The sequence below is a fragment of the Aspergillus steynii genome (assembly GCF_002849105.1).
Source record: "Aspergillus steynii IBT 23096 chromosome Unknown P170scaffold_3, whole genome shotgun sequence".
Classification (NCBI taxonomy): Eukaryota; Fungi; Ascomycota; class Eurotiomycetes; order Eurotiales; family Aspergillaceae; genus Aspergillus; species Aspergillus steynii.
Genome location: NW_020194400.1, coordinates 1342032 through 1369909, shown reverse-complemented (window position 1 = coordinate 1369909; position 27878 = coordinate 1342032). Strand labels below are relative to the sequence as shown.

At 55.1% G+C, this 27878-nt stretch overlaps 10 protein-coding genes and 1 non-coding gene across 11 annotated transcripts; 5 read left to right on the top strand and 6 right to left on the bottom strand.

Annotated features, from left to right (window-relative positions):
* The first annotated feature begins 3 nt into the window (after nucleotides 1-3).
* P170DRAFT_t84 lies at nucleotides 4-75 on the top strand. Its single transcript has one exon. It is a non-coding gene; the product is annotated as a tRNA-Gln (tRNA).
* A 126-nt stretch (nucleotides 76-201) lies between these two features.
* On the bottom strand, nucleotides 202-1505 carry P170DRAFT_508553 (putative hydrolases or acyltransferase; the record flags this gene model as incomplete). Its single annotated transcript, XM_024854589.1, has 2 exons — nucleotides 1342-1505; nucleotides 202-1245 (listed from the first exon to the last, which is right to left on the bottom strand). Exons 1-2 carry the CDS (start codon nucleotides 1405-1407, stop codon nucleotides 202-204), a joined length of 1110 nt encoding a protein of 369 aa, XP_024705659.1. The 5' UTR covers nucleotides 1408-1505.
* Nucleotides 1506-2606: 1101 nt separating this feature from the next.
* P170DRAFT_355591 (siderophore iron transporter) lies at nucleotides 2607-4376 on the top strand (the record flags this gene model as incomplete). Its single annotated transcript, XM_024844099.1, has 3 exons — nucleotides 2607-2713; nucleotides 2784-3054; nucleotides 3105-4376. 3 exons carry the CDS (start codon nucleotides 2607-2609, stop codon nucleotides 4374-4376), a joined length of 1650 nt encoding a protein of 549 aa, XP_024705658.1.
* Nucleotides 4377-6143: 1767 nt separating this feature from the next.
* On the top strand, nucleotides 6144-6768 carry P170DRAFT_142353 (uncharacterized protein). The gene is made up of 2 exons (XM_024842477.1): nucleotides 6144-6436; nucleotides 6563-6768. The coding sequence occupies exons 1-2, from the start codon at nucleotides 6251-6253 to the stop codon at nucleotides 6674-6676; spliced, it is 300 nt and encodes a 99-aa protein (XP_024705657.1). The 5' UTR covers nucleotides 6144-6250; the 3' UTR covers nucleotides 6677-6768.
* P170DRAFT_435551 (sorting nexin-4) lies at nucleotides 6712-8624 on the bottom strand. The gene is made up of 2 exons (XM_024848964.1): nucleotides 8172-8624; nucleotides 6712-8057 (listed from the first exon to the last, which is right to left on the bottom strand). The coding sequence occupies exons 1-2, from the start codon at nucleotides 8472-8474 to the stop codon at nucleotides 6861-6863; spliced, it is 1500 nt and encodes a 499-aa protein (XP_024705656.1). The 5' UTR covers nucleotides 8475-8624; the 3' UTR covers nucleotides 6712-6860.
* Nucleotides 8625-8950: 326 nt separating this feature from the next.
* On the bottom strand, nucleotides 8951-11540 carry kexB (kexin kexB; the record flags this gene model as incomplete). Its single annotated transcript, XM_024844017.1, has 2 exons — nucleotides 8951-9737; nucleotides 9790-11540. 2 exons carry the CDS (start codon nucleotides 11538-11540, stop codon nucleotides 8951-8953), a joined length of 2538 nt encoding a protein of 845 aa, XP_024705655.1.
* Nucleotides 11541-13280: 1740 nt separating this feature from the next.
* On the top strand, nucleotides 13281-18243 carry P170DRAFT_435548 (uncharacterized protein). The gene is made up of 6 exons (XM_024848963.1): nucleotides 13281-15160; nucleotides 15249-16513; nucleotides 16562-16687; nucleotides 16737-16939; nucleotides 16995-17290; nucleotides 17342-18243. The coding sequence occupies exons 1-6, from the start codon at nucleotides 13363-13365 to the stop codon at nucleotides 18157-18159; spliced, it is 4506 nt and encodes a 1501-aa protein (XP_024705654.1). The 5' UTR covers nucleotides 13281-13362; the 3' UTR covers nucleotides 18160-18243.
* Nucleotides 18244-18694: 451 nt separating this feature from the next.
* On the top strand, nucleotides 18695-20109 carry trr1 (thioredoxin-disulfide reductase TRR1; the record flags this gene model as incomplete). Its single annotated transcript, XM_024844044.1, has 3 exons — nucleotides 18695-18914; nucleotides 18973-19872; nucleotides 19925-20109. Coding segments are annotated over 3 exons (1305 nt in total), but the record flags the coding sequence as incomplete, so codon positions are not given.
* Nucleotides 20110-20937: 828 nt separating this feature from the next.
* aof2 (putative lysine-specific histone demethylase Aof2) lies at nucleotides 20938-24250 on the bottom strand (the record flags this gene model as incomplete). Its single annotated transcript, XM_024850729.1, has 2 exons — nucleotides 20938-21044; nucleotides 21139-24250. 2 exons carry the CDS (start codon nucleotides 24248-24250, stop codon nucleotides 20938-20940), a joined length of 3219 nt encoding a protein of 1072 aa, XP_024705652.1.
* A 907-nt stretch (nucleotides 24251-25157) lies between these two features.
* P170DRAFT_508545 (TVP38/TMEM64 family protein) lies at nucleotides 25158-27120 on the bottom strand. Its single transcript, XM_024854588.1, has 3 exons — nucleotides 26221-27120; nucleotides 25734-26153; nucleotides 25158-25673 (listed from the first exon to the last, which is right to left on the bottom strand). The coding sequence occupies exons 1-3, from the start codon at nucleotides 26685-26687 to the stop codon at nucleotides 25310-25312; spliced, it is 1251 nt and encodes a 416-aa protein (XP_024705651.1). The 5' UTR covers nucleotides 26688-27120; the 3' UTR covers nucleotides 25158-25309.
* Nucleotides 27121-27291: 171 nt separating this feature from the next.
* Nucleotides 27292-27817, bottom strand: P170DRAFT_435543 (uncharacterized protein). Its single transcript, XM_024848962.1, has one exon. The coding sequence runs from the start codon at nucleotides 27620-27622 to the stop codon at nucleotides 27458-27460; it is 165 nt and encodes a 54-aa protein (XP_024705650.1). The 5' UTR covers nucleotides 27623-27817; the 3' UTR covers nucleotides 27292-27457.
* Between the last annotated feature and the right edge of the window lie 61 nt (nucleotides 27818-27878).

The following is a 27878-nucleotide window of genomic DNA, read 5'->3' as shown; positions in this document are numbered from 1 at the left end:
TCAGGTTGTATAGTGTAATGGTTAGCACATGAGATTCTGATTCTCATAATCCCGGTTCGATCCCGGGTACGACCTTTCTTTTTTGCTTTTTCTTTTTGCTCACGGCCAAACATTCGTTTTGTCGCGCCTCGAGTCTTATATCCTGATGCCATTCTGGTAGCATCACGGTGCTCTTCACTGCCCGAAAGTTGTATAGCATTTCTATAACCCATCCAAATATCCCATCACCCTCTCCACCAATATCCTCCTCGGCTCTGCCTGGTCATCATCACTCAACGCATGCGACGCCCCAGGAATCACCATACTCCCCGAATCCCACATCTCCCCGGCAGCCTTCTCCCACCGTCCCATCAGCGCCTCTTTATCCACATACCCCGGCACCGACTGATCCCGTCCCGAATACAGCACCAGTAGCCTCCCCGTCAAGAGACCTCTCGTCCCAATCGTCCCAAACGTCCTCCCCAGCTGCTCATCACTCAGATCCGAACTGAACAGATCATCCTCCGTCGGGTCCTCCGGGCTGCGCGGGCTCGCCAGGCTCAGGAACCGCCGACTACTAACCGCCGTGGACGCGCCGTAGCCAATACGCGCCGTCACCTGCAGCGGGACAAGCGTATCCGTGCCCAGCGGAGCAGCCCCATCGCCATTCCCGTAGTCGTATGTATTCCGCATCGCATCGCGCACCGCATCGTCATACACGCGTCTCATCGTCTCCGGCGTATCCCTCTCCGTCCCATCCTCCAACACCGACAGGATAGCCTCGCGATCCGAAACCGGCGCCTGCATGATCGCCCCGTCCACCGCGCCTCTACACACCCTCTCGTACTCGCCATCCCCCTCGCCATCCAACACCTCATGCCTCGGCCGCGGATTCCCCTGCGACAGGTAACTCATCACGTCCTGGCTCCCTGTCGAGTGGCCCATGATCACGACCTTGCCGCTGCCTGTGTTCCCAGACCCAGCCTCTGAGCCCGCGGGATAAACACCCCCCTTATAGCTCCGCACGTAGTCCACGCATTTCGCGATCTCGTCGATATCCTGGCCCAGGCGGCCCAGACCCCATCCTGTGTACGAGGACGAGAGCACGACGTTGAACACGGACCAGGGGGAGTCGCGCAGGGCGGAGACGATGTCGGCGAGGTACTCGACGGTGTTGAGGCCGTCGGAGAGGCCGCCGATGAAGACCAAAGTGTGGGGTTTGGGGCGGTCGACGTGCGTGTATTCGAATGCGACGAGGTGGGGGGTCTATTCCGGGGAGGGTGATTAGATGGACTTGTACTCCGTGTAGGGGATTGGAGTTGTGTTCTTTGGGTTCTCTGTATGTACTTGGGAAGGACGTACGTATTGGTGAAGAATGCCCGGGTGAGCTTTTCCGGGGGGGAGGTGTTGGGGGAATTTTAATTGCATGTTGCTTTGTTTAGGTATACTCTGTCGAGGTTGTAGAGGTAATTAATTGACGATCATATACTCTGTACACCGCAGGGAAAAGCAAGAAACAATCACAGCAGCGCAGTTACTGGATAGAAAATAAAAATCAGATAATCAGATCGGAATCAGATAAGACAACGCTAACCCGAACCGAGCAGAACCAAAATCTCAAAATCAGATAATTCACACACCTACGCAGACGGTCTAAGCTCTACTCCTAAGTTCTAGGTTCTAACCATCAAGTCGACCACCCACAACCCCCCGAGCAGTCGACAAATGCAGCAACCGCCGAATTAGCAGTTGAACACTGCGCGACTAAACGTGGCCCCCAAACGGAGTGTTTCTGTTTCTTGGATGTCGGGTTAAAAGGTACGCGGTGATTGGGGGAGTCCGGACTTGGCGATTCCACTGAGGATACTCCGGCGTGTTTTATGGGGTCTGTGCCGATGCTTGCCTCGTGTGGACTACTCTGTAGGGGAGTATGGAGTATGTGTTGGTGGTGGGTTGGGCCGTTTTCTTTTTCTTTTTCTTTTTCTTTTCTTTCTGTTTGTCTGAGAGAGATATGGGTTATGGTCGTGTGTTGCTTGATCTATACTGTTTTGTACTTCGCAGAGAAGAAATCCAATGTGAGATGTCTAGAATCAAGCAAGGGATACAATCATACTCTCAACCATTCCACAGTCCAACTCCAGGTATCCTCTTCTCCGTGGAGGTAGAAACGCGGCCCACCTTCTACATCCATCTAAATCCTGATTCTAAACAAACACGGCTTATCAGATGCGTCCGTGGCCGTCACCTCCCCGATTAGCATAAAGCTAAGTTATCTAGCGTGGAGCCAGAGGCCCGAGTGGTCCAACAGCAGCAGATGAAATAGAGGACGGACTACGGAGTCCAGATCAGACAATGCTTGAGCCAGTTCTGCTCTTAGCTCGCAGAGTTTTCGGAAGCTTGTGCTGTTGGACTACTTGCGTAAATGATTTTTAATTTTTTTTTTATTCACGCACCTATATATTAGGGTGTTTCGCATGCTACTTTCCAATTCCCTCTCAGCGATTTTCTCGAACGGCCGTCGGATTTAACCCGCGTATACTCTGTCCTGCGGAAAGTCGCTCGTCATGGCGGATAAATCTCCCGATGTCAACACCGCGCCGACCACCGAACCCACCGATGATATCCCCATGAAGCCGCCCCTGCAAGAGGCGGAGGCGAAACAAGATGGAGTGCTCGTCGCGGAGGCCGTGACGAGCTCGTGGACGAAAAAGTCCCTGATTGCGGTGTATATCTGGTGCGTTCTTTGCCCAGCAACTTCATATTTCTCCCTGGAATGCGATGAGATGAATACTAACCGATCAAAGCATGTGGTTGATGTACTTCGTGCAAGCCCTGCAGTCCAGTCTGACGGCCAACTTGTCCGCTTATATCACGAGTGACTTTGAGGGTCATTCGTTGCTCACGGTCATCGGTATCGTGACGAATATTATGAGCGCGGCGTGTACGATGCCGGTGGCGAAGATTCTGAACCTCTGGAATCGAACAGTCGGTATTGTCATTATGTTGCTGATTTCGATAATCGGGTTGATTCTCATGGCGGGTTGTCATGATATTGCGACGTATTGTGCTGCGCAGGTAGGATCCTAAGTTCTAGGCTAGGTTGAATGGAGCTAACAGTGATGAAGGCCTTCTACTACGTCGGCTTCACCGGCCTCATCTTCTGCGTCGACGTCCTCACCTCCGACACCTCATCGATGCGCAACCGAGGCCTCGCCTTCGCCTTCACCTCCTCCCCCTACGTGATCACCGCCTTCGCCGGCTCCCCTCTCTCCGAGCGCTTCAACGCCGTCAACTGGCGCTGGGCCTACGGCTGCATCTGCATCCTCCTCCCCGTGGTGACCGCTCCCCTCATCATCACCTGGGAGATGGCCAAGCGCAAAGCCGAGAAGAACCTGGTCCTCGAGAAGGCGCGCAGCGGACGCACCCTCGCCCAGAGCGCCTGGTACTACTTCATCGAGTTCGACGTGGTGGGCATCTTCCTGCTCATCGCGGGCTTCTCGCTCTTCCTACTCGCCTTCGTGCTGGCCGAGTCCCAAGCCAACAAGTGGCAGTCGGCCTCGATCATCAGCATGATCGTCGTCGGCGGCGTGGTCATCCTCTCCTTCGTCGCCTGGGAACGCTTCGGCGCCCCCCGCCCCTTCATCCCCTACCACCTGCTCAGCAACCGCACCGTCATCGGCGCCTGCCTCCTCGACCTCACCTACCAGATCGCCTACTACTGCTGGAACTCCTACTTCACATCCTACCTGCAAGTCGTCTACAACGCCTCCATGACCCAAGCCGGCTACATCGCCGCCATCTTCGACTTCATCTCCCCGCTGTGGCTCTTCGGCGCCGGGTGGCTCGTCCGCGTCACGGGCCGCTTCAAATGGCTGCTCCTCGCCTCCATCCCGCTCTACATGCTCGCCGTCGGGCTGATGATCTACTTCCGCAGCCCCGGCCACAGCATCGGGTACATGTGCATGTGCGAGATCTTCATCGGGTTCGGCGGGGGCACGATCATCCTGCTGGAGCAGATCGCGGTGATGGCGGCGTCGTCGCACAACGACTACGCGTCGATGCTGGCGTTCCTGGCATTGTTCGGCAACATCGGCGGCGCGATCGGGAACAGCATCTCCGGCGCGATCTGGACGAATACGCTGCCGACGGCGTTGCAGAATTCGCTCCCCGAGGAGACCAAGCACCGCTGGCAGGAGATCGCGAACTCGTTGGACGTCCAGTTGGAGTTTGAGTGGGGGTCTGCGACTCGAGAGGCGATTAATCATGCGTATGCGGTCAGTCAGCGGAATATGTTGATTGCGGGGACGGCGGTCATGGCGTTGACGATGGTGTGGGTGTTTATGATTAAGGATATTCGGGTGAAGGGGTTGAATCATGTCCAGGGGGTTGTTTTTTAGGGGATATAATATAGTGAGCTAATAGAAGGCATTCTACATATTCTAAGGTCAACCTGTGCATATTCAAGCTGTACTAGACTTATCATTGGGGATTCTCACTATGGTCATTTATGCTTGATCAGTGTCAGACTGAGGCAGTGTTTACTAGATCACCTCCATGAAGATAGACCCGACTCACTTGATTGTAGACTAGCTCATAGGGCTAACCAGCAGATCACAGTTCATAGCACATCGGACTAGATCCGGATGCTCAAAGAACCGGCGCCACCAGCCGCGAGCCCACCTACCCTGGAGCCGGAAGATCAGACACGTATCCGTGGCAGTGAGAACAAGTGCCCGAGAGGCAAAACAAACGTCCATCCGTTGTCAGTCCAAGTCACACGACATCCAACAGTCAACCAGACAAACCCATTGACGCAGCATAGCCTCCACCTAGTCTTAGCGATGTCCAACTGTCTGTCCAACCCTACCTACCTACCTACCTACATTGTACTGTATGTCTACCGTCTACCTATAGATCAGACAAACAACCTCGGGCTAATAACCCACCCACCTACCTATCACAATCATAATCAATCCCCCGATCAACCCAATCTAAGCCTACTTCCCTCTCGACAAATAAGCAACCCAGTAGGGAAGAATTACATCCGAAACACCACCTCACCTCAGGGACTGTACCACTCCCCCTTTTCTCCTCCAAGAAAGGGGTAGCAACAGATCGGGGTCGGTTACACGTCAGCAACCATCTCTTCCATCATCCTACCTACCTATCTACCTCTTACCTGCCTGTTTGCCTGCCTGCTTGCCTGCCTGTCTACCTCAGGGGTTTAACCCCAACCCGACCCCCAAGGCCAACCCCCAAAGGGTGTCTAGCGCCCCAGTCCAGGTAAACCGTAGATGTAGGTGTAGATCGGTGCAGGTAGCAACAGAAGTAAAGGGTAACCACACTGGGGCCATGCCATCCACGGGCGACGCATGCAACTCAGCAGTCAAGAGCCAAGAGGGGGTGGCTGAGTGCAGCGGCGAACATCCAACTCCGGGAGCGGCCCAATGAGATAATTGCCGCAGTGGCGGCTTGCAGGTGGATTTGGGGATTGATGGTGAGGATAGGGATAGGGATGGAGTGATTGAGGAGAGGACGGATGGAGAGTTGAAGATGAAGTGAGATAGGAATTATTAGGGGAGAGAGTAGGGGAGAAAAGAAGAGAAGAGAAGAGGGAAAGTGGGCTAGACCGGACCAGGTGTCGAGGTTCGCTGCCACCGTTTCCAGGCAGCCCTGACAATTCAATAGTTGTGTCGTACAGAGTCGTTATTCCTATTAGACTATTAGACTATTAGTTAATAGTGGTAGTAGAGTAGTAAATACCGTAGCAACCTAATCCTGCCCTCCTATCCAAAAAAGTCCCGGACCTGCTTTTGCCACCTCCAACAATGCAGTCCCATGCAGGCTGCAGAAACTAGACCAGTATCACATCAGCCCATGAGACAAGTGGCGTAGAAAAAAAATTTCAATTTCGATTTTCCACTGTCTCAATCCAGGCACGGAAAACACGGCGAAAGTATTATTATTAGTACGGAGTAAGAGCCAGGACTCCATCCGTAGGGCCTAAAATAAATACCTACTAATCTAATATCTTCCGACGTTTGCCCCTGGTGCATGGGTTTACGGAGTCGCCATCGTCATAGAATTAAGGGGTAAACCCTAGACTCAGTCTGACTTTGACTTGCACGTTCGTTCTCAACCTTTATTTCCTGTCTACGGATTTACATTTTCTCGGTTGGATATTCTACTCCTACCGATATACTCTATACCTACCTACACCTCCTATACCCATCCACCAAACCCGTCTAGACAGACAGACACACAGACAAACATGGCCTCAACATCCACCACCACAACAACCACATCCCACAAACACGACCTCCTCGTCAGCGCCAACTTCGCAACCACCACATCCATCCCCTCCAAGCCCACAATCGACTACGACCACGAAATCTACCTCCAATTAACAGCCGAGGCCGGGCGGCCCGCGAAGACGGCGAACCAGGTTTACTTAGAGGTTAGTTTACCTATTACCACTCATCCACCTGCATGTTATGCGTGCTTTGTCTTGGATTTCCGATCCAATCTAGGGTGATAGATGATTTAATAGAGTAGAGCGAAACTAAACTGACAATGATGATAGGAACGCGCGCGCCAGAAATCCACCCGCGCCTTGGACCCGGCCATCTCGGATCCGCAGGGCGAGCCGGGGGCGATTGATTTCGAGTGTGCGGAGAAGCAGGGTGAGAGGTCGTAGGGAGGGGATTTGTTTAATTATTAATGATTGATTGATGAGCTTGTTTAATTACCATTTATCGCTGTCATACTCATGGGAGAGGGAAGGCATTGTGACAATCTTAGATCCATTGCTGTATGCTCAATAAGAAAGACAAAAGCTAAGCACAAACCTCATCCCGAAATTATACCCAGGGCTACAGGATCTACCTGGGAACAGCCGCGCCCTCCTGCGCCTGCGATGCCAGTCCCTCCTCGAAATCGCCGTCCATCTCCGCCACGAACCGCTCCCACGTGTTCAGCACCCCCTGGTAGAACTCGATCTGCTTCTCGGCCAGCGCCCCCAGCGTGTCGCGGAACTCGACGGCCTTGATGCGCTCAAAGTCCGCCACCTCGCGCACCACCTCCTCGTCGAACATCTCCGACGTGGTCTTGGCCGACTCGACCTCGCGCGTCAGCTCGTCGATGCGCAGCTCCAGCTTGCGCACCCGCTCGCGCCGCGACTGCTCGTGGTCCACGCCGCGCATGTCCTCCATCTTCGACCGGATGAAGGACGCCGGCGACGAGGTCAGCGGGTTGGACGCGTAGTACGACGACGGGTTGGTGGCCAGCGAGTCCCGCTCCGCCACCGCCTTGTTGCGGTATTCCACCAGCGCCTCGAAGTCGAGCTGCTTCTGCTCGCGCGTCTTGAGCAGCGCCTTGACCGAGAGGATGTACGCCTCCATGTCGCGCAGCGAGCCCAGGTAGTTCTGGTCCGTGTGGTCCTTCAGCGTCTTCAGCCCGCGCCCCGTCTCCTCCACCGACGCCGCGAACACCTGCAGCGGCACCTCGACGTCCGGCTCCAGCGGCACCAGCTTGCGGAACTGCGTCGCCAGCTCGTTGTAGTCCGCCTCCAGGTCCGCCTCGCGCCGCGCCACCCGCGCCACGATCTTCTCCACGTGGTTGAGGTCCTCGTCCAGCTTGTCCGCCTTCTCCCGCACCTCGATGAACCGCCGGTCCGGCTTGTGCACTTTCGTAAACGCGTTGACAAAGGTGTCCGTGAAGTTGTCGAAGATGCCGGGCACCCCGCTGCCGTCCGAGGTGCTGGTCGAGTTGCGGGTGGATCGCAGCCGCATGTGCGCATTCCAGTCGGGGGACTCCAGGAACACCGCCAGCAGAGCCGACCGTCGGAGCACCGGGTGCAGTGTCAGGCGTTTCAGGAACCGATGTAGCGACCATGCCCGGCGGGTGGTGAATTCGGGGCCGAACCGATCCCCCCGCACGTATTCCATCTTATGCTTGTCCGGCAGCGGCGGAACCGCGCAGGCGGGAAATTCCCGGTACAGCGTCTTGTATAGGAAGAAAAAATCGGTAAATCGTCTTCTCACGGTGAACTCTGGTTTCTGGAAGGATTTGAAATCGGTCTGTGATAATTGATTGCCGGCTGGTCAGAATCGGAACGAGAAGCTAGGCAACGGCATACCCCCATCACAGGAACGAGGCTGCGATCGGACAATTTATCAGAGATGTAAACCCACATGTGTAGTAACCAAATAAGAGATGTAGGCATCCTTGGTGCCGTCGTTCTCCTTCAAGGGCGAATCGACCTGGCATTCTAGCACTCCGTCCGCGATGCCCGCCAGATCGACTGCGTCGGCCAGCGGTCCGGCCTGGGGGGGTTCGTGGCCTGCCGAACTCATCCTGCGCTTGCCATTGACATCGTGATGAAGGCCGGGCGACTCCTCCGCGTCGGTCCCCGACGTGGTGGGACGGGACCCGGAGACGTCACTGCCGGCGTCATGTCTCCAGGAGACGCTATCAAAGTCGTCGTGTTGATCCATCGAGGGGTTGCCGCAAAAACAGTGGCTGGTCAGTCCGGTCGGCGGCAGAGCAAGAGTACGGAATCAAACAGAACGCAAAGCAGAAATGGATATAAAGGGGGGAATTAGGACGAATGGAAGACAAATCAAAGGAAGAAGAGAGGGGGAGAGTCTAGGTTTGGACGAAGGTGCGGAGGAAGCAGTGGAGCAGACCAGGCAATCAGTTCATTTGGAGAAGCGCCCGATCGGCGTCATCGCGCCAAGACCGCTGACTAAGAGGCCTGCTCATCGCATGCATTTCTACATTTCTATTTTCGCCATCCAGACTACTCTATATACATCCAGGTGCTTTCTTCGTTAGCATCGCAGACATCAGATTATGAAGTCATTGCGATGTGGATTATGACTTCGCACAGAATCTTCCCAAAATAAACAAGAACAAAACATATGAAATTCAATCCCAGTCCAAAACAAATAAGGGAGTCATTCATCCAGGCTTATCGTCGATCTCCGTGAGGGCTGTCTCGTCGTTGCTGATCATCGCTGCCAGACCGGTCCCGGTACGGCTCCTCCTCGTCATCGCTAAACAATGGCTCTTCGTCACTCTCCCCGGCAAACGCGTTGTAGAGCTCGCCGCCCCGACGTTGCGTACGGGCACCTTGTCCTCCGGCCGCATGCAAGTCTTCGTCGTCCTCGATCATCTCGAAGTCGTAGTCATCGCGGGGGTCGTTGCGCAGACGCTTCTGGCGCTGAACATGGAAGTAGACGCCCAGAGCAATGCAGAAGACGATGATCGACCCGATCGCGGCGTAGATCCAGGCCTGGGTGCGTTTGGAGGCACCAAAGGTGGGGAAGAAGGCAGGCAGGAAGCTCTCGGACGACGTGGTCGCAGCCGCCGCCTCTTCCGTGGCACTGGTCTTGGAGGAAGTGGTTTCCGCCGGCGTGGGCGCATGCGACTCTTCTTGGGCCGGCGTATCCTCGGCCGGCGTGGGCTTGTCTGGAGTCGGCGTAGGTTTCGCGTTGACTGGGCGATCCGCGACGTCGGTGTGTGCGCCAGGAGCATCGGTCTTGGTTGGTGCAGGCTGGACGCTGGTCGTGGCCACGATGGCATCCTCGATATCGTGGTCATCATCGTGCTCGTTGGGGAGAGGGTGCAGTGCCTGCTTGGCGCCGTCAATGGCTTCTCCCCAAAGGTTCAGTCGCCAGTCGATGAACTGTCCGATGTCCTCGTTGACAACGGTGTCCTTGACGATGACGGTCCATTTGCCGACACCAGATTCTCCCCTAGATGTTATCAGTATGTCAGAAAGATAGAAAAGGTCATGGGAAAACGTACCAGTGCGCCACGGTCATAAAGGTCCAGTCAACGTAGCCTGCCTTTTCATTATCGGACCGTCTTGCGGTACTCAGATGGCTAACAATGCCCTCCGGACTACGCAACTCCACACTGATATCGCCACGACGGGTGTGGTTGACGTTCATGGTGACGGTCACATGTTCGAGTCTCTGGATGTTGGCCTTCTCCTTCATCTTGGGGGTCACTTGGTAGGAGCTGGCAAGGCCCTGGTTTCCCTGAGGGATCTCATGTTGCACCCGCAACCACGGCGAATGAAACCAGGCCTGAGGCTTCACGAGGTCCCAAGTCTTGGCCTTCTGGACCATCGAGTAGGCATCCACTTTTCCGAATCCCCAGTCGTGGCTGAACTTCCGGCCGTTCTTGGTGACCTGCCAGCTGCCGTCGTCCTCGTGGACCGGCACGGCGGTCTCCAGCATCAGGTATTGGGCATCGCGCCAGGTCAAGTCGGGTCGAACGCTGAGAGCGAGGGCGACGACACCCACACCCAGGGGGCCCGCAGCCGACGTTCCACCATGCTGAGAATAGCACTTGTTGGTGCCGACGTCGGTGGTGTGGATGGAATCAGTCAGGCCACTGCTGTAGGCGACCACCAGCTGGGCGGAGCAAGACTCGGAGTAACTAGGGTGCTTGCCCTCCCGATCAATGGCACCGACGGTGATGCTGTAGATACTGTTCGTGTATCCGTCGAAGTTGCAATTGTCGTCGTACGAGGCACCGTTTCCGGCGGCGAAGACGAAGATGGAGCCCTTTCCGCCGCGCCCCTTCTGGATGCCATTGACCATGGCTTTCTTGATCAAGATGCCGGGCGCTTCCATCGTGGCTCCGTCATCTATGGGACCCCAAGAGCACGAGTAGATGTCATTATCTTGATAGGCGTAGTTGATGGCGAGCGCCTCGTCCTGGTCGTCAATGGGTTTCGAGAGAATGCGGATGCCGGCCACCTTGCTGTCATACGCAACGCCCACTCCGCACACGTCGTTTCTCGCCGCCGCGATCTCTCCGGCACACCGGGTGCCATGCTTATCCTCCACCAGCTGCGGTCTCGGCTCCGGCGACATCTCGTTAAAATCGTAGGAGCCCTTGGCGAAGTAATTCGGCTTCAGATCATTGCTGTACATGTCCAGCCCGTCGTCCACCACCGCCGTGGTGACGTTATGCCCCGTGATCCCTTCCAGCCAGACGCCCGTGACGTTCAGATCGTGGCCGAGTTGCTTGGTATTGTAGAGATGCCACTGGTCGTTGAAAATCGGGTCGGCGATTTGCAGCGTGGACGCGATGTTCTTCTGGATCTTCAGGGCCTCGGGATTCTCCTTGGTGTCGCCAGACGCCCGCGGGAAGTTCCCCGGCGGAGGCATCCGTTTCTGCAGTCGCTGCCTCAGCACCAGTTTCTCCGACCACAGGACGCCGTCCAGTCCCTCGTCGGGTTCCGCCAGGCCGCTGCCGTCTCCGGACCGCCGCCTCAGTCTCCTTCGGACTCGCGCCCGTTCCAGCATGGCATCTACATCTCCGTTGACGTCGCGCGGCACGGAAAAGGTGTGGTGACCGTCCAGCTCTCCGATTTGGCCTTCGTGGCGAGCGCCCAGTCGTTGGGCGATGTCGGCCGGGGAGGCGGAATCATCGAGGTGGAGGGCGAAGTAATCGTGGGTTTCGTACGATCGGCGAGGATGCAGCGAGGCAGTTGCGGCTGCGAACAAGCCGAACGCCACAGCTGCGGTGTCGAGAAGACGCATGGTGGCAGCGTAAAGTCACCTTGACGAAGGCGAGATCAGGACAGATATCGGACGATTGCCATGGAACGGAATTCGGTGCCAGACCTGGGGGAGAGGGAAATCGCTTGCAGGTAATACGATGCAATAGATACCAGAGCACCGCAAGCGCAGAGAAAAGAAACGACCAGAAAAGCAATGCAGAGACAGGACGAGGGTTGGGGATGGCGAGCACTGCTCGAGGGTTGAGGACGTTGCACGGGGAAACTCCTGAGTTGCCGCCCGTCGATCTTCACGGGGCCGAACTAGCAGTGCCACCGACTCTTAGCGCGGGTCTGCAGATTGACTCTACGACTCGGGGATGTTCGATCTTTCCTCTGGACGATGAAGATGGTGGTCATTCTGTTCATCAGCCCTTGGTAGGGGAAGAAGACACGTTGAAGCCTCCTTGCAGAACCACGGAATAATTGGTCCGTTATTCATCGACAAGTCAAAAGGATAAAGAAAGGCGACAGACACCTCGGGATTGGCCAGCTGGTATTCATGAGAGATGGATGGCACATTATTTGTCTTCTCGTTATTCTCTCTCTCTCTCTCTTCTTCTTTTTTTTTTTATTTTTATTTTTTTTTTTTGTCTTCTTTTCCTAAGAGAAACACTACTCGGGAGTGGTTAAGGAGTAGCACATCTAGTGTATGCACTGTCCGTAGAGCGGTTATATATACCTCTTAGCATCTTGGGAAGTAATAGACCTTCAGATACATAGAATGACTCTCAACGCTCTGCTCGGTCGCATATTTATATTTTTGGATTCATTTATTCTATTCTATTCTTGAAAATTTGGGTTCATTCTAATTGTTTCATATACTGGGTGACTTTGATAATCTATTGAAATTACTGATTACTCCGACTGTTACTCTGACAAGAACCACCATGAACAATCCACCGAGTATACCGAGGACAACCGATAGACATGGTAAAGGAATAGAGACATGATTCAAACACAATGCCGGACGCACAACCTTCTTTTCCTCGACTTTCCAATTGTGCCATTGAATTCTCCGCGACCGAGAAGATGAACTACACCGCCGGTTCACTACGGGCTGATTGGACGGTCGGGCGGCGAAGGGCAGCTGGGCCTGGAATGATGGCATTAATTTCCACTGGTCCCAATTGACTTTTTCTTTTCTTAGAAACGAGTCGGTATACAGTCGAACCAACGGAGGTGGTCTGAAGGCCCCGCAATGATGAGGGCGCGAAACGAGGGCTGGGCGACCCTCCAGCCACCGCTTTAATCGCCTCGCGATATATTCGTGCCCTCCACCTTTTTGCTTTTGATCGGAATGTGTGAATACCTCGTCCCTAGTACCGAGGACCTAGTCTCGATTCCCTAGTGTTCCTCTTGACCTCTCTTCCTGACACTACGCAGTATTGTTGTCCATCTCGCATTGCTGTCTTACTGTTCACTTGTATACTTCCCTCCCCCGCCTGATAACAACGCCGTCCTCGATCGCCACCATGCACTGTTAATTGCCGGAACTGTTGGAATTGTTTTGAATTATTTTCTCCGTCGCTTATCGTCCAACCTGCATCCAATCTGCGTGTTCCCTGACCATCGAGCGATCTCTCAATTACGCAACTCCGGTTGACCTGCATCTGCTAGAGGACCGAGCAAAGTATGACCATCCAATCCCCCGTCCAGCTCCTCCGGTGGAGAATCGACACTTACAGATGGGCAGACAGACAGGTACAGGAGCAAATCACTCCCACGCAACCCCGGCAGCCAAGTCACTCTCCACGTGTCCGGGCCTCTCTGGACGGTGCCACAGGAATCGACTCATTGGAAGGATGGCCGCCGTGGAATCTCACCCCCCGGCGAACGGGGATTCCATGCCTCCTCCTCCACCACCACCACCACCTCCCCCTCCTCCTCCTCCGCCGCCGCCGCCGCCGCCTCCATCCAATGGCGCTGCACGTCCAACAGTACTCCATACCCGTCAAATAGCCCAGCTTCCCAAGCCTGTTGACCAGGACTCGGAGGACGACTCTGAATCGGATGTCAAAAGCCCAGAGATGCCCCGCCCGCCTTCGAAACCAGACATGGCTGACCCTCCGGCGCCAAAGTCTCCCGATGCGGCCCGCTCGTTCTCCGCTCGAGCCAAAGATAAAGATCTTCCTCGGGAGGCCAGTCCAGATCAGATGGATAAAGATAAGCCGGTCTCGCCAGAGCCTCCACTCTCTCCAGAATCTCCAGTCTCGCCAGAACCGCCTGTATCACTAGAGCCGCCAGCTTCACCAGAGCCGCCAGTCTCACCATCACCCCCAGCTTCACCGTCACCCCCAGCCTCACCAGAGCCTCCACTGTCTCCAGAACCGCCGGTCTCACCAGAGCCTCCGGTTTCGCGAAAGAAGCCTTCCTCGCGAAAGAAGCCTCCTGTAAATGATGAATACACCCCCGGCGATGATGCTGCCGTCGCTCGGAAACCGTCGGTGCCATCGAATAGCAATGGTCAGCCCAAGCCCCTGGGTCGGTCGGAAACTGTCCGTTCTACATCGGAGCAGCGGCGCGACTGGGCTTCTGACCGATCGCCTCTCCAAAAGCTGGAGGTCACCCTGAACGGCATCAGTAAGGAAGAGAAACGAGCTCGAGTCCAAGAGGCCGAAATGAGACTCAAAGAACGCATCGTGCGCCAACAGAACGGCGGCGATAAACGTGCACCGCCGCCACCAAGGAAATCCCAGCGCAGATCGTCCCGGGATGACCCCGATGCTGGAGCTGGAGTCTCGCAGAGATCTAGACCTGAAAGATCTGCGATGCCGTCGCAGCCGGTGCAACAGTCTGCAAGACGACCAGACCATCGGCGATATGCCTCCGAAGGTGGCGAAGACGTAGGTCCTCGAGATCCTCGCGAACGAAGGCCGGTCGAGAAATCGAAGTCCACTCGCAGCAGAGGACCGTCGTTTCAATACGCACAGTACCCTGAGGAGAAGCCTACGGCTGCTCCCGTTATCAAAACAGGCAGCGCTCCGAGACGGTCAGTGTCTGTAAGTCACCAGGCGGGCGGAAACCGAGCCGATCCTCGCCAAATCAACCAGCCGATCCATCGGGATAGCCGATTTCCCAGCAATGCTCCTATGCCTCAGACCATCCCAACGCACGAGCCTCACAAAGTCGCTCCCGCGGCCCAGGCTGAGGTTCAAACCTGGGGGCAATCGCCGTACGCCAACTCTAGAGCGGCCCCGAACAGAGCGAGAGCGCAATCGGTTAAGAGAAAAGATCTCCCGGCCATGGGGATTCCACCCCAGCAGGCTCGCAGGAACTCGCATGCAGCTGAAAACTCAATTGCGTCCTCCGATCCTCTCAGTCCCGATTCTGATCAAATGACGGCGCCGTTCGAGAACGAACCGCCTCCGCAGCCCAAAGCTAAAAAGCAAACGGTTTCATTCAACGTGCCGCCACCCACGCCCCCTCCTCTGTCGGAATGGAGGACTGCGCCGATCGCCAGACTGGGAGCCTCCGACTTTGACTTCCAGAATTTCGACATGGATCGAAGTAAGGCGTGGTGGGAAGGCGGAACAAGGGACCGCAGACGAAGCCGGGCGCTACCAAACAATTACCAGAAGCCTCCGGCTCAGAGATTGACCTGTGAGTAATGATAGGACAGAAGGATGAGAAAACCCCTCGCTTTCCTGTCTCAAAATTGTAGACCATGCAGACTGACTCGATTTCACAGCGAAAATAAACCGCTTCCAGCCTCAGATCTTCCTGAAGAGCGGTCCGTTGCTGCGCTATGCAGGATTGAAGCGGGTGCGGATTGACGGGCCCAAGGGCGCATTCGACAAGGAGACGTGGAGGGGCAGTATCCTGATTGTGACCAAGGATTCTCGATCTACTTATGAACCGGCGCCCACATTGAGGGTGTTTTCCCAGCCGATGGATCTTCTGCCGCCTCCGCCAGCTGTGGTCAGCGGCGAAGATGCCCAGCTCTCTCCTGAGTACGTTGATCCGACTGCCGGGCTTATGAAGCTGGGTCGCGACGGCAGGGCTCTCTATGTGAAACCCGTGGAGCACACCGAGGAAGAAGTGGATCTGTCGCAGGTGGAAAATGACGATGGCATCTACGAAATGTCCCCTAGCATCGTCGATTACAGCGAGGGGACGAAGCAACCGATTCCTGCCAATAGGCTCCACCCGGTGGACGGAGAGACGGCCGAAGCCTACAAGGATATCTCGGGAGCTCGTCTCTATGCCGACCCCGGACGAGATGTCACTTTCTGGAGATTCAACCTGGAGATCGAGCTGGGACCCACCCAGCAGCGTGTCGCGTATCGACTCAACCAGGGCCCGGCTTTGGGATTCTGGGTGCCTGCTAGAGGGCAGTCTATGAACATCATGTTCCACACCTGCAACGGCTTCAGTTCCGGAGTCGACTCCGACCGACTTTGCGGACCCGATCCGCTGTGGCGTGACGTCCTTAACGAGCACCAGACACGCCCCTTCCATGCCATGATCGGTGGTGGCGATCAGATCTTCAATGACCAGGTGACCACGGAGTCGACCCATTTCCAGGAATGGGTCAAGATCAAGAACGTGCACGAGAAGTACGACGCTCCGTTCACCCCGGAGTTCCGAGCCGAGCTGGAGAGCGCGTTCCTCAACCGGTATTCCGACTGGTTCTCGCAAGGGCTCTACTCGCTGGCAAACTCGCAGATCCCCACGATCAATATGTGGAACGACCATGAAATTATCGAAGGGTTCGGATCTTACTCCGACGAGTTCATGGGCACGCCGGTGATCTCCGGACTGGGCAACATCGCGTTCAAATACTACCTGCTCTTCCAGCACCACAGTGTTCCGGAGGAGACCGAAGCCGAAGAGCCAAGCTGGCTGCTTGGAGCCCAACCGGGGCCGTATATCAACCAACGCAGCCGCAACCTGTTCATGTCCTTAGGCGATGGCGTATCTCTTCTCGGGCTGGACTGCAGGACGGAACGAATGGTGAGACAAACCGAAGTTTTTGCAGCAAAGCAATGCTAATGATGATAGGCCGACGAAATTCTCAGCGAACAAACATGCGACTTGATCTGGGACCGATGCCACCGTGAGATTGTGCGAGGAGAGACCAAGCACCTGTTGGTTTTGTTAAGCATTCCGCTGGCGTATCCCCGGGTGGTATGTAGCTATTCCCGATTCAAGACTCTACCTGCTAATTACGAACTAGGCAATGGTGAAGAATATCCTCAACAGCAGAAAGTCTCTCGGCAAAGCCGGCATGCTTGGCGGTCTCGTCAATAAGAATGGCGGCAAGGTCGAGATATTCGACGACCATTGGACGGCGAAACATCACAAATCCGAACGAACTTACTTGATCGAGGATCTCCAAGATCTTGCGGCAGACAAATCCGTCCGAGTGACCATCCTGAGGTAGGACTTTACTTTCCAGTTCATTCAAGTGCCGAAACTGACGAGCGATTACCAGTGGCGACGTGCATCTGGCTGCAGTCGGCGAGTTCTACTCGAACCCGAAATTAAACGTCCCCAAGGACCGGGATTATCGATACATGCCCAACATTATCTCCTCTTCGATTGCGGACATGCCCCAGACCGACATGGTCTCGGATACGCTCAATAAGCGGAACCGGGTTCACCATATAGATACGAATACTGACGAAGACATGATTTCTATGTTCACCCACGACGTTAACAACAAGCCAAGGAACAACAAACGATTGCTTCCCCGGCGCAACTGGTGTTCTATCCGACAGTACCAGCCCGGTAAGTTGGCGTTTGACTCGTCATACCAAGCCACCTTCTAACTGAACCTAGGCTCTACACCACCGGGAACCCCGGAGATGGAAACTCTTTCGCTTGACGAGCCTCGTCCCAATAAGCTACAAAGAACTCTCTCTTTAACCCGCGGGGATAAACCGCAGGGCGGCGGCGGCGGCTTGCTCCGTCGATTGTCGCAGCGAGGCAAACCGCCCACCAAGGACTTCAACCTCGGTGGACAACCCAACGGGCGACGAATGAGTATGGACGGTCCGTTCCCGCCCGCCGAGACAGGGGACTCGTACTACGAACAGGCCGCCGAGTTTCGACCGGGCCCCTTCATGCGCCGACCTACCAACCTCAGCCAGAAGGCCGGCAAGAGGGCCTCGAAGCATGGCGACGACGGCACCGGCGGCTTTGTCAACCTGGAGGGCGGCCTGGCGATCACCCTGAACCTCGAACTGAACCCGCGCGACCCGTCGGGCATCACCACGCCGTACAAGATGCTCGTGCCGATGCTCCACTACGAGGGCACCGAGTACGATCCTCCCGCCACGCCGGTCGCCAAGGGGTGGAGAAAGTGGCTGGGCGTGCGACGGAAGAAGGCGGACCGACACGCCGTGGCTGAAGATACCGAAGCGGAGATGAGCGACGAGGAGTTCGAAGATGAGGAGGACGACTATGATGACTACAATCACCGGGGAGGAGCAGGAGCAGGAATCGGAGCCGCAGGGGGACGATCTGGCGGACGGGATTATTACGACGGGGCTGGCATGCCGCCGGAGACGTTGGTGCCGGTGGGCGCCGGTGGAGCGGAGGACGAGGATGGCGTCAGAGCGGCTCCCCGGCGCAAGAAGTGGTTTGGGTTGGCCTGAGCGATGAGTTTTGACGATTGACGATATGACGATATGAGGCATGTACCTACGGAACGATCTAATGTACGAGTGGATACCCTTGACGGTGTTGTAGTGAATTGTATACTCCGTAGAACAGAACTGCAGAACTGATCGATAAGCACGGCGGTCTCGGCCTGCCCACGTGACCGGGTCTCGCCGCGGATGATTCCTAATGTTCTTCCATCTTCTTCCTGCTCTCTTCTTGTTTCCTGCCTCCATCCAGTACTCCTGTCTGCCATCACTCAGCTGTCGTTCCAGATCGCCCGCGTCTCCCTATCAATCAATTGCCCCGTCTGGTCCCTTTTCCTGACTCAGACCCAATTGGTCATCGTCATCGCGTGCGTTCCAGTTCCAGTCCTCCCTCGACCAGATGAACTAATCGCCCTCCTTAGCTAATCGCTCGTCCCCACCACCGGAAATCCGCCCCTCTTCGCCTCGCCGCCGTGCCAGACTCTGAAAGAATAATTTAACCCGCCCTCTCCCTCTCCTTTCTCCCTGACTCTCGGTCAATTCTTTCTTCTCTTTCTCCCCCACCCCCTCCAACACCGGCAATCTGTTTTCCTCCGCCTTTCGCCGATCTTTCTCTTACCTTCGCTCCTCTGTTGGATTGACTGCTGCTGCTGCGTCCACGCTGCAACACCCGTCCCCTCCGTCTGCCTCGGTTCTATCAAGTCCGCTCTCGACGCCGCTGCGCGTCAATTCCACTTCCAGAATGGTGCACACCAAGGTTGTTAGTGAGTATTCCTGCTGAGCACCACACCTCGCGGATGAATTGAGACTAACCATCCCAAGTCATCGGCTCCGGCCCCGCCGCTCACACCGCCGCCATCTATCTCTCGCGAGCGGAACTCCAGCCCGTCCTGTATGAGGGTATGCTGGCCAACGGCACCGCCGCCGGTGGTCAGCTCACCACCACCACCGACGTCGAGAACTTCCCCGGTTTCCCCGACGGTGTCGGTGGCCAGGAGCTGATGGAGAACATGCGCAAGCAATCGATTCGATTCGGCACCGAGGTGATCACCGAGACCATCTCCAAGATCGACCTGTCCCAGAGGCCCTTCAAGATGTGGACCGAATGGAACGACGGCCCGGAGAACGAGCCCGCTCGCACCGCGGACGCCGTCATCATCGCCACCGGCGCCAACGCCCGCCGTCTGAACCTGCCCGGCGAGGAGACCTACTGGCAGAACGGTATCAGTGCCTGCGCCGTCTGTGACGGTGCCGTGCCCATCTTCCGTAACAAGCCTCTGTACGTCATCGGTGGTGGTGACTCCGCCGCCGAGGAGGCCATGTTCCTGGCCAAGTACGGCAGCAGCGTCACCGTCCTGGTCCGTAAAGATAAATTGCGTGCCAGCAAGGCCATGGCCAACCGTCTGCTTGCCCACCCCAAGGTCACCGTCCGCTTCAACTCCGTCGCCACCGAGGTCCTGGGTGAGAACAAGCCCATGGGTCTGATGACCCACCTGCGCGTCAAGGACACCGTCTCCGGCCAGGAGGAGGTTGTGGACGCCAACGGTCTCTTCTACGCCGTCGGCCACGACCCCGCCAACGCTTTGGTCAAGGGCCAGGTCGACCTCGACGAGGATGGATACATCATCACCAAGGCGGGTACCAGCTACACCAGCCTCGACGGTGTGTTCGCCTGCGGTGACGTCCAGGACAAGCGTTACCGCCAGGCCATCACCAGTGCCGGTATGTTCAAACTCCCTCTATATCCTTATTTTCACCATACTAACAGTTCTAGGCTCCGGCTGTATCGCTGCTCTCGAGGCCGAGAAGTTCATCGCCGAGGGCGAGTCTCACGAAGAGGCCCCCGTCGCTTCCACCGAGAAGGCAGCCGTCAAGCCTGCCACCCAGGAAGTCGACGGCGAAGTCAAGACCGACTCGCAGGGCACTTCGGCAGAGTACAAGTCCAACCCTCTCCTCTAAGCCAGTCCTAAGATCCATTCATCCATCTACCCTATCTTTTCTTAGACCCCTTTGCGTTCATCTTCATCAATGATCCAGACCCATCAGTCACTGCGTTGAAAAAGTGAAATGGGCGCACTATCATGTCTCATGCCCCGGATGGTTTCTTTTTTTTCTTTTCTGCTTATTATTTCCTGGATGGTTATCACGTTTATACTTAGACTTCAGCGGTTTTTCTACCTTTTTATTAATTCTCAATGATGTTATAGACATACATTTCTTTCGGTGCTTGGTTTAGATTTTTGAAAGAGCTGAGAAATACTTGCTTGCTTGATTGGTTTGTTTAGATTATAAAGGCTTGCTTTCCTGCTTGGATGTCTCTTATCTTTCTTTCGGTTTCTTTGTCGATATATCGATCTTGATATAGACAGATCTGCATGGGAAGAGAAAGACTAAGATCTTTGGTATTCAGTCTACTTCAAGAGTTCCACTTCTTGGAAGCCTTATATATCTATATCTCAATCTACTGGTTAACGAAAGAAACAGAGGTATGCTACTTCAGTAGTGTTTGACTTGGGAGTGGCTTTTTTTTAATACTAAATTTATTTGACATGATTGACACTCGGGGTCTAGAGTCTCAGGTCGATTGGAGGGAGGAGGTGAGAATAATTGAACATGTTGGTACTCGGTCATGTATGGCATGGCTCATTTTCATGCATGCATTCATCTTTTGTAAGGGTGGGTTCAAGGCTCTCTCGTCGAAGTCTTCTCTGCTGGTAAGATGGGGTATTGTAGGAAGGTGCATTTGAAGACAGTGAGCTCATGGCCCCGTCGGTCTTATATCCGCCACTATGGTAGTGGATTGGGGTATAGGGTCTTGTTCTTGTGGCTGCGATCCATTGGTGCCATTGATATTGGTAGCACTGATGCTGGCGGGATGAGCATTGGCATCAGCACTAGTGCTACCGGTAGCATTGACACCAACACTAGCACCAGCACCAGCACCAGTACCAGCACCAACACCGTCAGCCACGCCAGCACCCAGTCCACTGCCCGCATTCGCTGCCCCAGCGGATTTCCACAAATCAAACGGATGGGCCGCACACCAACGCTCCTTCACCCGGTCCATCTTCTTCTCCCACTCGGCCATGTTCTGCCGCCAACGGGAGCTCATCTCGGCGTTGGTCTGCTGATTGACCTCCGCTTGTTCGATGTACGGCCGTTTCACATCCTCTCGGGCCTGTCGCCACATCAGTCCCAGGGCGTGGCGGATCTCGTCGCGGGCGGCCTTGGCGTTGGGGTCGTTCGTCGCTTTGCGGCGCGTCTCGTCGCATTGGAGGCGGCATGGGACCCAGTAGTCCTTCTGGTAGAGGAGGAAGGGGTTCAGGCCAACCGTTCGCGCCGGTCGAGGCACGGGGGGCCCTATTTCAGAGTGGATGGCTGCCCACATGGCATGTTCGTAGGCCTCTCGAAGGGCGGCTTCGGGGGATTTGGGCGCCGGCAGAGCTGCTGGTTCTAAATTAGCGAGGGAGGGCGCTGGTTGCTTGCGTTTCTGGCCGCTGGTCGGCGGAGTGTTGACGGAGAAGAAGTCCGCTTTGCCCTTCTCTGGGACCAGCGGATGCGGCAGCTCGATCGGTCCTAGAAGAGAGTCGATGACCTCGGAGGCGGCTCGCAGGCCTGACAGGTACGCGCCGTGGACTGTGGCCGGATGCGTGCCACAGGTGGCTTCTCCCGCGAAATGGAGGTTTCCAATCGGCTGGGCCATTGAATCATAGTCCCCAGGGAGTGCTTGAGCGGCCACGTAGGAGTAACTGCCGCGAGTGAACTTGTCCGAGCGCCACCGCGTAACTATGGTCTCCAACGGGTCAGGAACGGCAGCGTGCTTGAAGACGTTGCGAAGTTGGCCGGTGACTTCAGCGATGATTTCGGCATCGGGCGTGCACTCTGCTTGAAGCGCCGCGTCTCCGGCCATCAGTGCAATTAGAACGGGAAGACCGGTCGTCTTCATGCAATTCCAGAACAAATAGAATCGGCCACGATTTGCTGAGTAGTGCTCTTGCGCCATGCTGTCTCGAGTCTGGGGTTCGCGGAGAAGCCCAAACATATCCCTCTCCGTATCCCAGAATGGCTGTTCGAACACCAGGATAACCTTGTTCATGACGCCAAAACCGAGCCGATCAATGGCACCGAGTTTCCAGTAGGGAAGAGACGGCGAGAACTGGATCGAGCGGTCTTTGAGGACGCCCAACGGGCAGGTGAAAACCACCTTGTCCGCCACGATCGAATCCCCGTCCTCACACTGAACCACTGCCTTTTGCTTTCCGAGCCCGGTCGGGTCGTAGGTGATCTTGGACACGGCCTTGTTCGGTCGGACATCAAGCCTCGTCGGCCATGCATACAGTCCGTACGGCACTTGTTGATAGCCACCCACAACCTGCGAGTGCTCGCCTTCAAATTCATTACCGATGTCCTGGTCCCAGCCAGAAAGACTTAGCTGGTCGATATTGGTAGCGTTCGCATATTCCAAGTTGGCAAGATGCCAATTGAGCAATCGCAGGTCCTTTGGCGACAGTTGCAGCATGCGCTGATACTGCCGGATGCCGTCGTCCATCACAGCCCCGAGGGTCTGGAACCGCGAGGCTTTCGCAATGGGATCTAGGTTCAGGGTATCATTTACCGAGACTCCGGGATTCAGTTTCCATCCCATGGTTTGAGAAGCCAGGGCGACCGGATGCTCTTCGTTGCGATCGAGGTCTGCCGCCGGTGCTCCGGTTTTAATATCGGCAGTCTTGTGGCCTACACCCCGACGAACTCGTTTGTTGGGAAACAATTGTCCGATGGTGCCAGATGCCCTTGCTTCCTCGTACTGCCTTACTGTGAGACCGTCGCTCGTTGACACGTCTCGGCCAGAGTCGATGAATTCTCGGTTCCCCTCTGCGGTAGGAACAATGACGGATTTATGTCGATAGAATCCCGACCGGTCCAGAACATCATTATAGAGCCTTTCATCCATCGCGTCCCGTAGTTCATCCACCGGAGAGCCGTCTATGTCATAAATGGTTGAGATATCGCGTAATAGGTGGTACGAAAGTGCCAGCTGGCCTCGAATGATCTGATCTAACGGGTTGCCATGATCGAAGCCCACAACGATGTGCGCCCCCATCTCCGCCTTGGGGACAAGCCCAGGGGGTAGTTTGGACGAGCGAAGGCTCTGCAGGGGGTGAGAATAGATACGTCCTCCAATCCTGCGTCTTCCCTCTAAGACAACAACACGGGGCGAAGCGGCCTGATCGTGATAATGCTGAAAGAGGCCCTCCAGCTGGCGTGCGCAGCCTAGACCTGCCATTCCTGCTCCAATTACGACAATAACGGGACCATCCCTCCGGCGGCCTTTCTTGCTGGACACCAGGGCAGTTGGGATCTCGACACAGCCAAAATTGATGTATCCGTTCCGGATTAACCATTCATACACAAAGGAGGCGAGGTTCATCCATCGATAGTCCTTTGCGCAGCCTAGCGCCTCCTCTTTGGTAACGCTCACCATTGGGTTTCGTGTCCACAGTCGGAGAATACCATTTCGAATATTCAGATACACGGTGACGTGCAGGTGACAAAGATGATCCTGCAACGCCTCTTGTTCCTTTTTATGGAGAGCATATGGGTTGAGTCGAGAGGCATATGCGGCCGCAATGCACTGCTGAGCGTAAACGCCGGCGGGGAGCCTCGACGGGATAGAGGATTTGGGCCGGTATCTGGGAGAGTGGGGTCTACTCTCAGTTTCTTTGGGGTCTGCAGCGGAAGAGAACGAAGAAAGTGCATTTAGAGTGGCCAACGGCGACGTCGACTTTTTGTGACTGGCCGTGGATAGAAATGAAGCCGTCGTGGCTGAGTCATTTGGCGTACCGTGAACCGTGTCTGTATCCAGGTCACGAGAAACATCATCAGTACTTTGCGACCCCGTGTCGAGTCCTGGAGTCAAAGTAGGCTTTTGAGGATTCCATGCTGGAATATGGTTGGGGGGAGGATGGGGAAGTGCATTGGTATTCGTGTCCACACCGTCGCCCAGTTCCGAGCCGGTTGGCTTGTAAGGCGACAGCAACGAGAGCCTTCCACTGCCATTGACGATGGCATTTGTAGATGAGCCTTGACTGAACGGGGACATTTCGATGGCGCGAGCTTCTCCGGGTCCGAATGTCCCGATCGCCTCTTGAGGTTATGTATGTGTATGGTTACTTCTCTACCAGTGTGATGATATGACAATTATCAGGCAAACCCCAACCCAGTCAATCAGGAATTCTCTGCATTGAAGATGAATGATCGGGACCAAGAACGTTTCCCCTTGCACGAGATTGTACGGAGCACTCCGAAGGGATATATCAGATCTCGGCGTTCTGATCCATGGTGGGTCCACTCTGGCAGGGAGGCAAAAGGCTTGAAGTGCGGGATGTATGAGAATCCTTGAAGGTCGGTTAGAGAGTTAAGATACATGAAAGCAATCAAACTCGATTCAGCGACATGAAGTTCCAGTGAAGCAACAAGCACGAAAATAAAAGAAATAAAACCCCGGGATTCGGTGGTATGTAGGGATAGTAGTCCGACTTACCTGCAATACAGGTCCTGTAGAGTGGCCCGGTTTAAATCGATGTGTGAAAAGGGGCCAAGAGGGAAAAAGGGAGATGAAAGTGGAGAGAGAGACTGTAGTATCACCCCAAACACGAAGCGATTCAGGGCAGGGAACTGGGGGTATCCATGCAGGAAGAGAGAGGGAGAGAGGAAGGGAAGAGACGGAAGTTTCGCAGTGACGGAAGGAAACGGGAGACCAGCGTATTTTCCAGTCCGAACTGAAAACACCCGCTTTTCGCCCTCAGCCCTACCACTGTTTCTTCAATCTTCACGCTTTCTGCTGCGATCGCTGCCCCTGTTTCCGAGGCCACGGCGCCCCTGTCGTCCGGTTTGGAATTCCATCTCATTCGCTGGCCCCGGATGGACTGCTGCCGAATGATGCCGGCCCTGCACCCACGGGAGGTACGGGTACTACGAGGATGACAATTATCTAATATTCGTTCTCAAGGGATTGGCCATGTCAGGCCACGGACCTCCTCGTTCAACCGTCCCATGCGCCTCTATTATATTATATGATATGCACAGTCCCGTTAACCCGTATAGTAACATCGCTCATGACAGTGGTGGTCTTTCAACCCAATACAGAGAGGCAGCTGGTTCAAGGCTTGCGCACATGGGTATGTAGACTGTACGTCTCTCCCTCCGTGCCATCGCCATCCCGGAAGACGTCCGAATTACTGTCGGTAAACTCGTCGTGATATGAATCCCGCGATCGCGTGTGAAGGTGTGGAGAGCCGTCGCTCCCGCTCTCGTCATCGATGACCAAATCCACGTTGTCGTCGTCAAAGTCGTGGAACCCGAGCCGTTCCTCCTCGTCCCGCGCAAGCGTGGTGGCGGCCGTGTTAGTGTCCGGGTCTTCGGAGAAGGCATGATGGGGACGATGGGCTGCGTGATCGATTTGAAGAGAACGACGGATGCCGGCTCTCTCCTGGGCTTCTAATTCTTTGGCCCGCGCCAGGGTTCTAGAAAGTAGACTGGTTAGCTTCCAGGTCTAGGCAGCACTCATTCCAACTGCATCTTACCTTCTATATATATACCAACCGGTGAAGATTCCAATGGCGATCGAGATGAGGATGCTGCAGATGTTCACCGCTTTGGAACCGGCGCTCATCTCCTCGCCTTCCTCCGCCAGAATCCGTAGTCGGCTGCCAATGAAGGCTGGCACCAGCAGTTTGGGGGAGACAATTGCCGTCGCAAGTCCATACATCAATGGCTGAACCGTGGGGAAGGTCGATACAGCCCCGTTACATACCGAGTACGGCAGAGGGCAGAGACGGATCATACATAGCAGCTTTAGGCCGTCGTACTTCAGCGTCAGAGCAAGAGCGGCAAATCTTTTATCGCGTTCCATCAAACGAGAAACGAATCGGGAGAGGATGGTTCGCGAGACAATGAAGGAGAAGGTCGAACCCAGCACCGTCGCCGATGCGTAAAGTGCCCATCTATCAGAAATATTAGTATTAATTCCGAGCTTCGTCGATTAGGTGAGTCGTGAAGCAAGAAACTTACCCCTTCCATACGCCGAATATGTACCCCGAAATGGTTCCAAACGTCGACCACCCGACCAACGGCGGCAGAGCCACGAAGAACACGCATATCCAAAGGACAAAGAATGCCAGCGCCGAGTGTTCCCACTTGGCAGCCACTGGTTGCAACCAAACAAAGATCTTGCCCGTAAATATCAGGAACCCAATTCCCAAGGCATTGGCAAGCACCGCAGCTAGCACGGCTCCCACCTTCTGCCAAAAGTTCATCCGCTGCCATGTCGCCATCAGACGCCGCGACGTTTCCGTTGCCCGATTCACCAGTTGATCCTTCAACGAGGTTGGCCCTCTACTGTTTGGCAAATGGGCGGGATTCCGCCCACCCGGACGGCTCCATGGCGGATAGGAGTCGTCGGCAGACGGTGAAAGAGGCGCTGGCGGAGAGGCCGAAACCGATAAAGCACGAGCCGTAGATGTATAATCGGCCGGCATTCTGACCGAGGAACAGAAATACCGTCTATTTCAATCTAAAAATTCTCTGTCCGGGGAGGATATTGCACGGTCTAGAGCAAAGATCGGCGGAGTGGAGTGGAGAGAGAGGATTGCGCAGGCAAATTACCGACGGGCGCAAATACTCGGCAATTCAGGATGTGCCGAACAGATGCTTTTCAAGTGTGTAATGCCCCGGACTCATTCCATAGGCTTAATCTCCCGGGTGAGTTGTCCTCGTTGGTTGGCAAATCAAGTATCAACGGAGGAGTGTTCGGAACATGGGCGCAGGCGGAGTTAACTGAAAGGGCAGTCGGCGATTGAGGACGGTGAAGAGATGAAACGAGGGATGTGTCAAGGAGCGGAGGCGTCAAAACGGCTAGGCGGACATTTTTAGAAAAAGAGAACTTAGGAAGGATAATCAGCTTATTCAGGGGCGGACGGAGGGATACGAGAGGACGCGAAACGACTTCGCCGCAACTTTCGATGAATCCAATGATGTCTGCCTGAGGTGCCCTGCCGCCGCTGATTGGCCGGCTGCTTACATACTCACCCGGTGACGTCGCTTCCCGATCGGGCAATCCTTCTTCTTCTCCTCATGGGTTATATGTTCCGTTTGTCAGAATTCACCTCAATAGACCCTGAGATCTTAAGCCCGATAATCGACCTTTCTTTTCTTGCATCATGACCTTAATGATGTCATTGTTTACAACTAATGATAAGGACAAGCTCCACGAAAATTGAATTGCGTCTACACGTCAAGAAATAAACGCTCATTTTCCATTGGAACCCTCGAAGCTCACCTTGCCACCTAGCTCGTCCCAGTCATCCCTTACCAGGTCGGTCGTGGCACAGTGGAAAGATCCCCGGATGCTGTTGATGTGCTTGAAGGGGCATGGAATGCACTGCATCCCCAATGGCTCGAAGCACCGCGCCATCCTGTGATCGCTGGCCTCGACATCCCTCTCGGTCCAGCACCAGAACATTCGACACGAGCTATGGACTGGTTATATTTTTTGGGGCTCCCGGGAAATAGATCAATAGGGCTGGACACGGTCGAAGAAGCCATAGTTGTGGATGTATTCGCAGAAAACACATGCATTGTATAGTAATGCTGCAGATACAATTCGCTACCCGACATTATTTGCAGCAAGAAGCAAATCCTGCCCAGATAAATCACCGTAGTCATGGGCA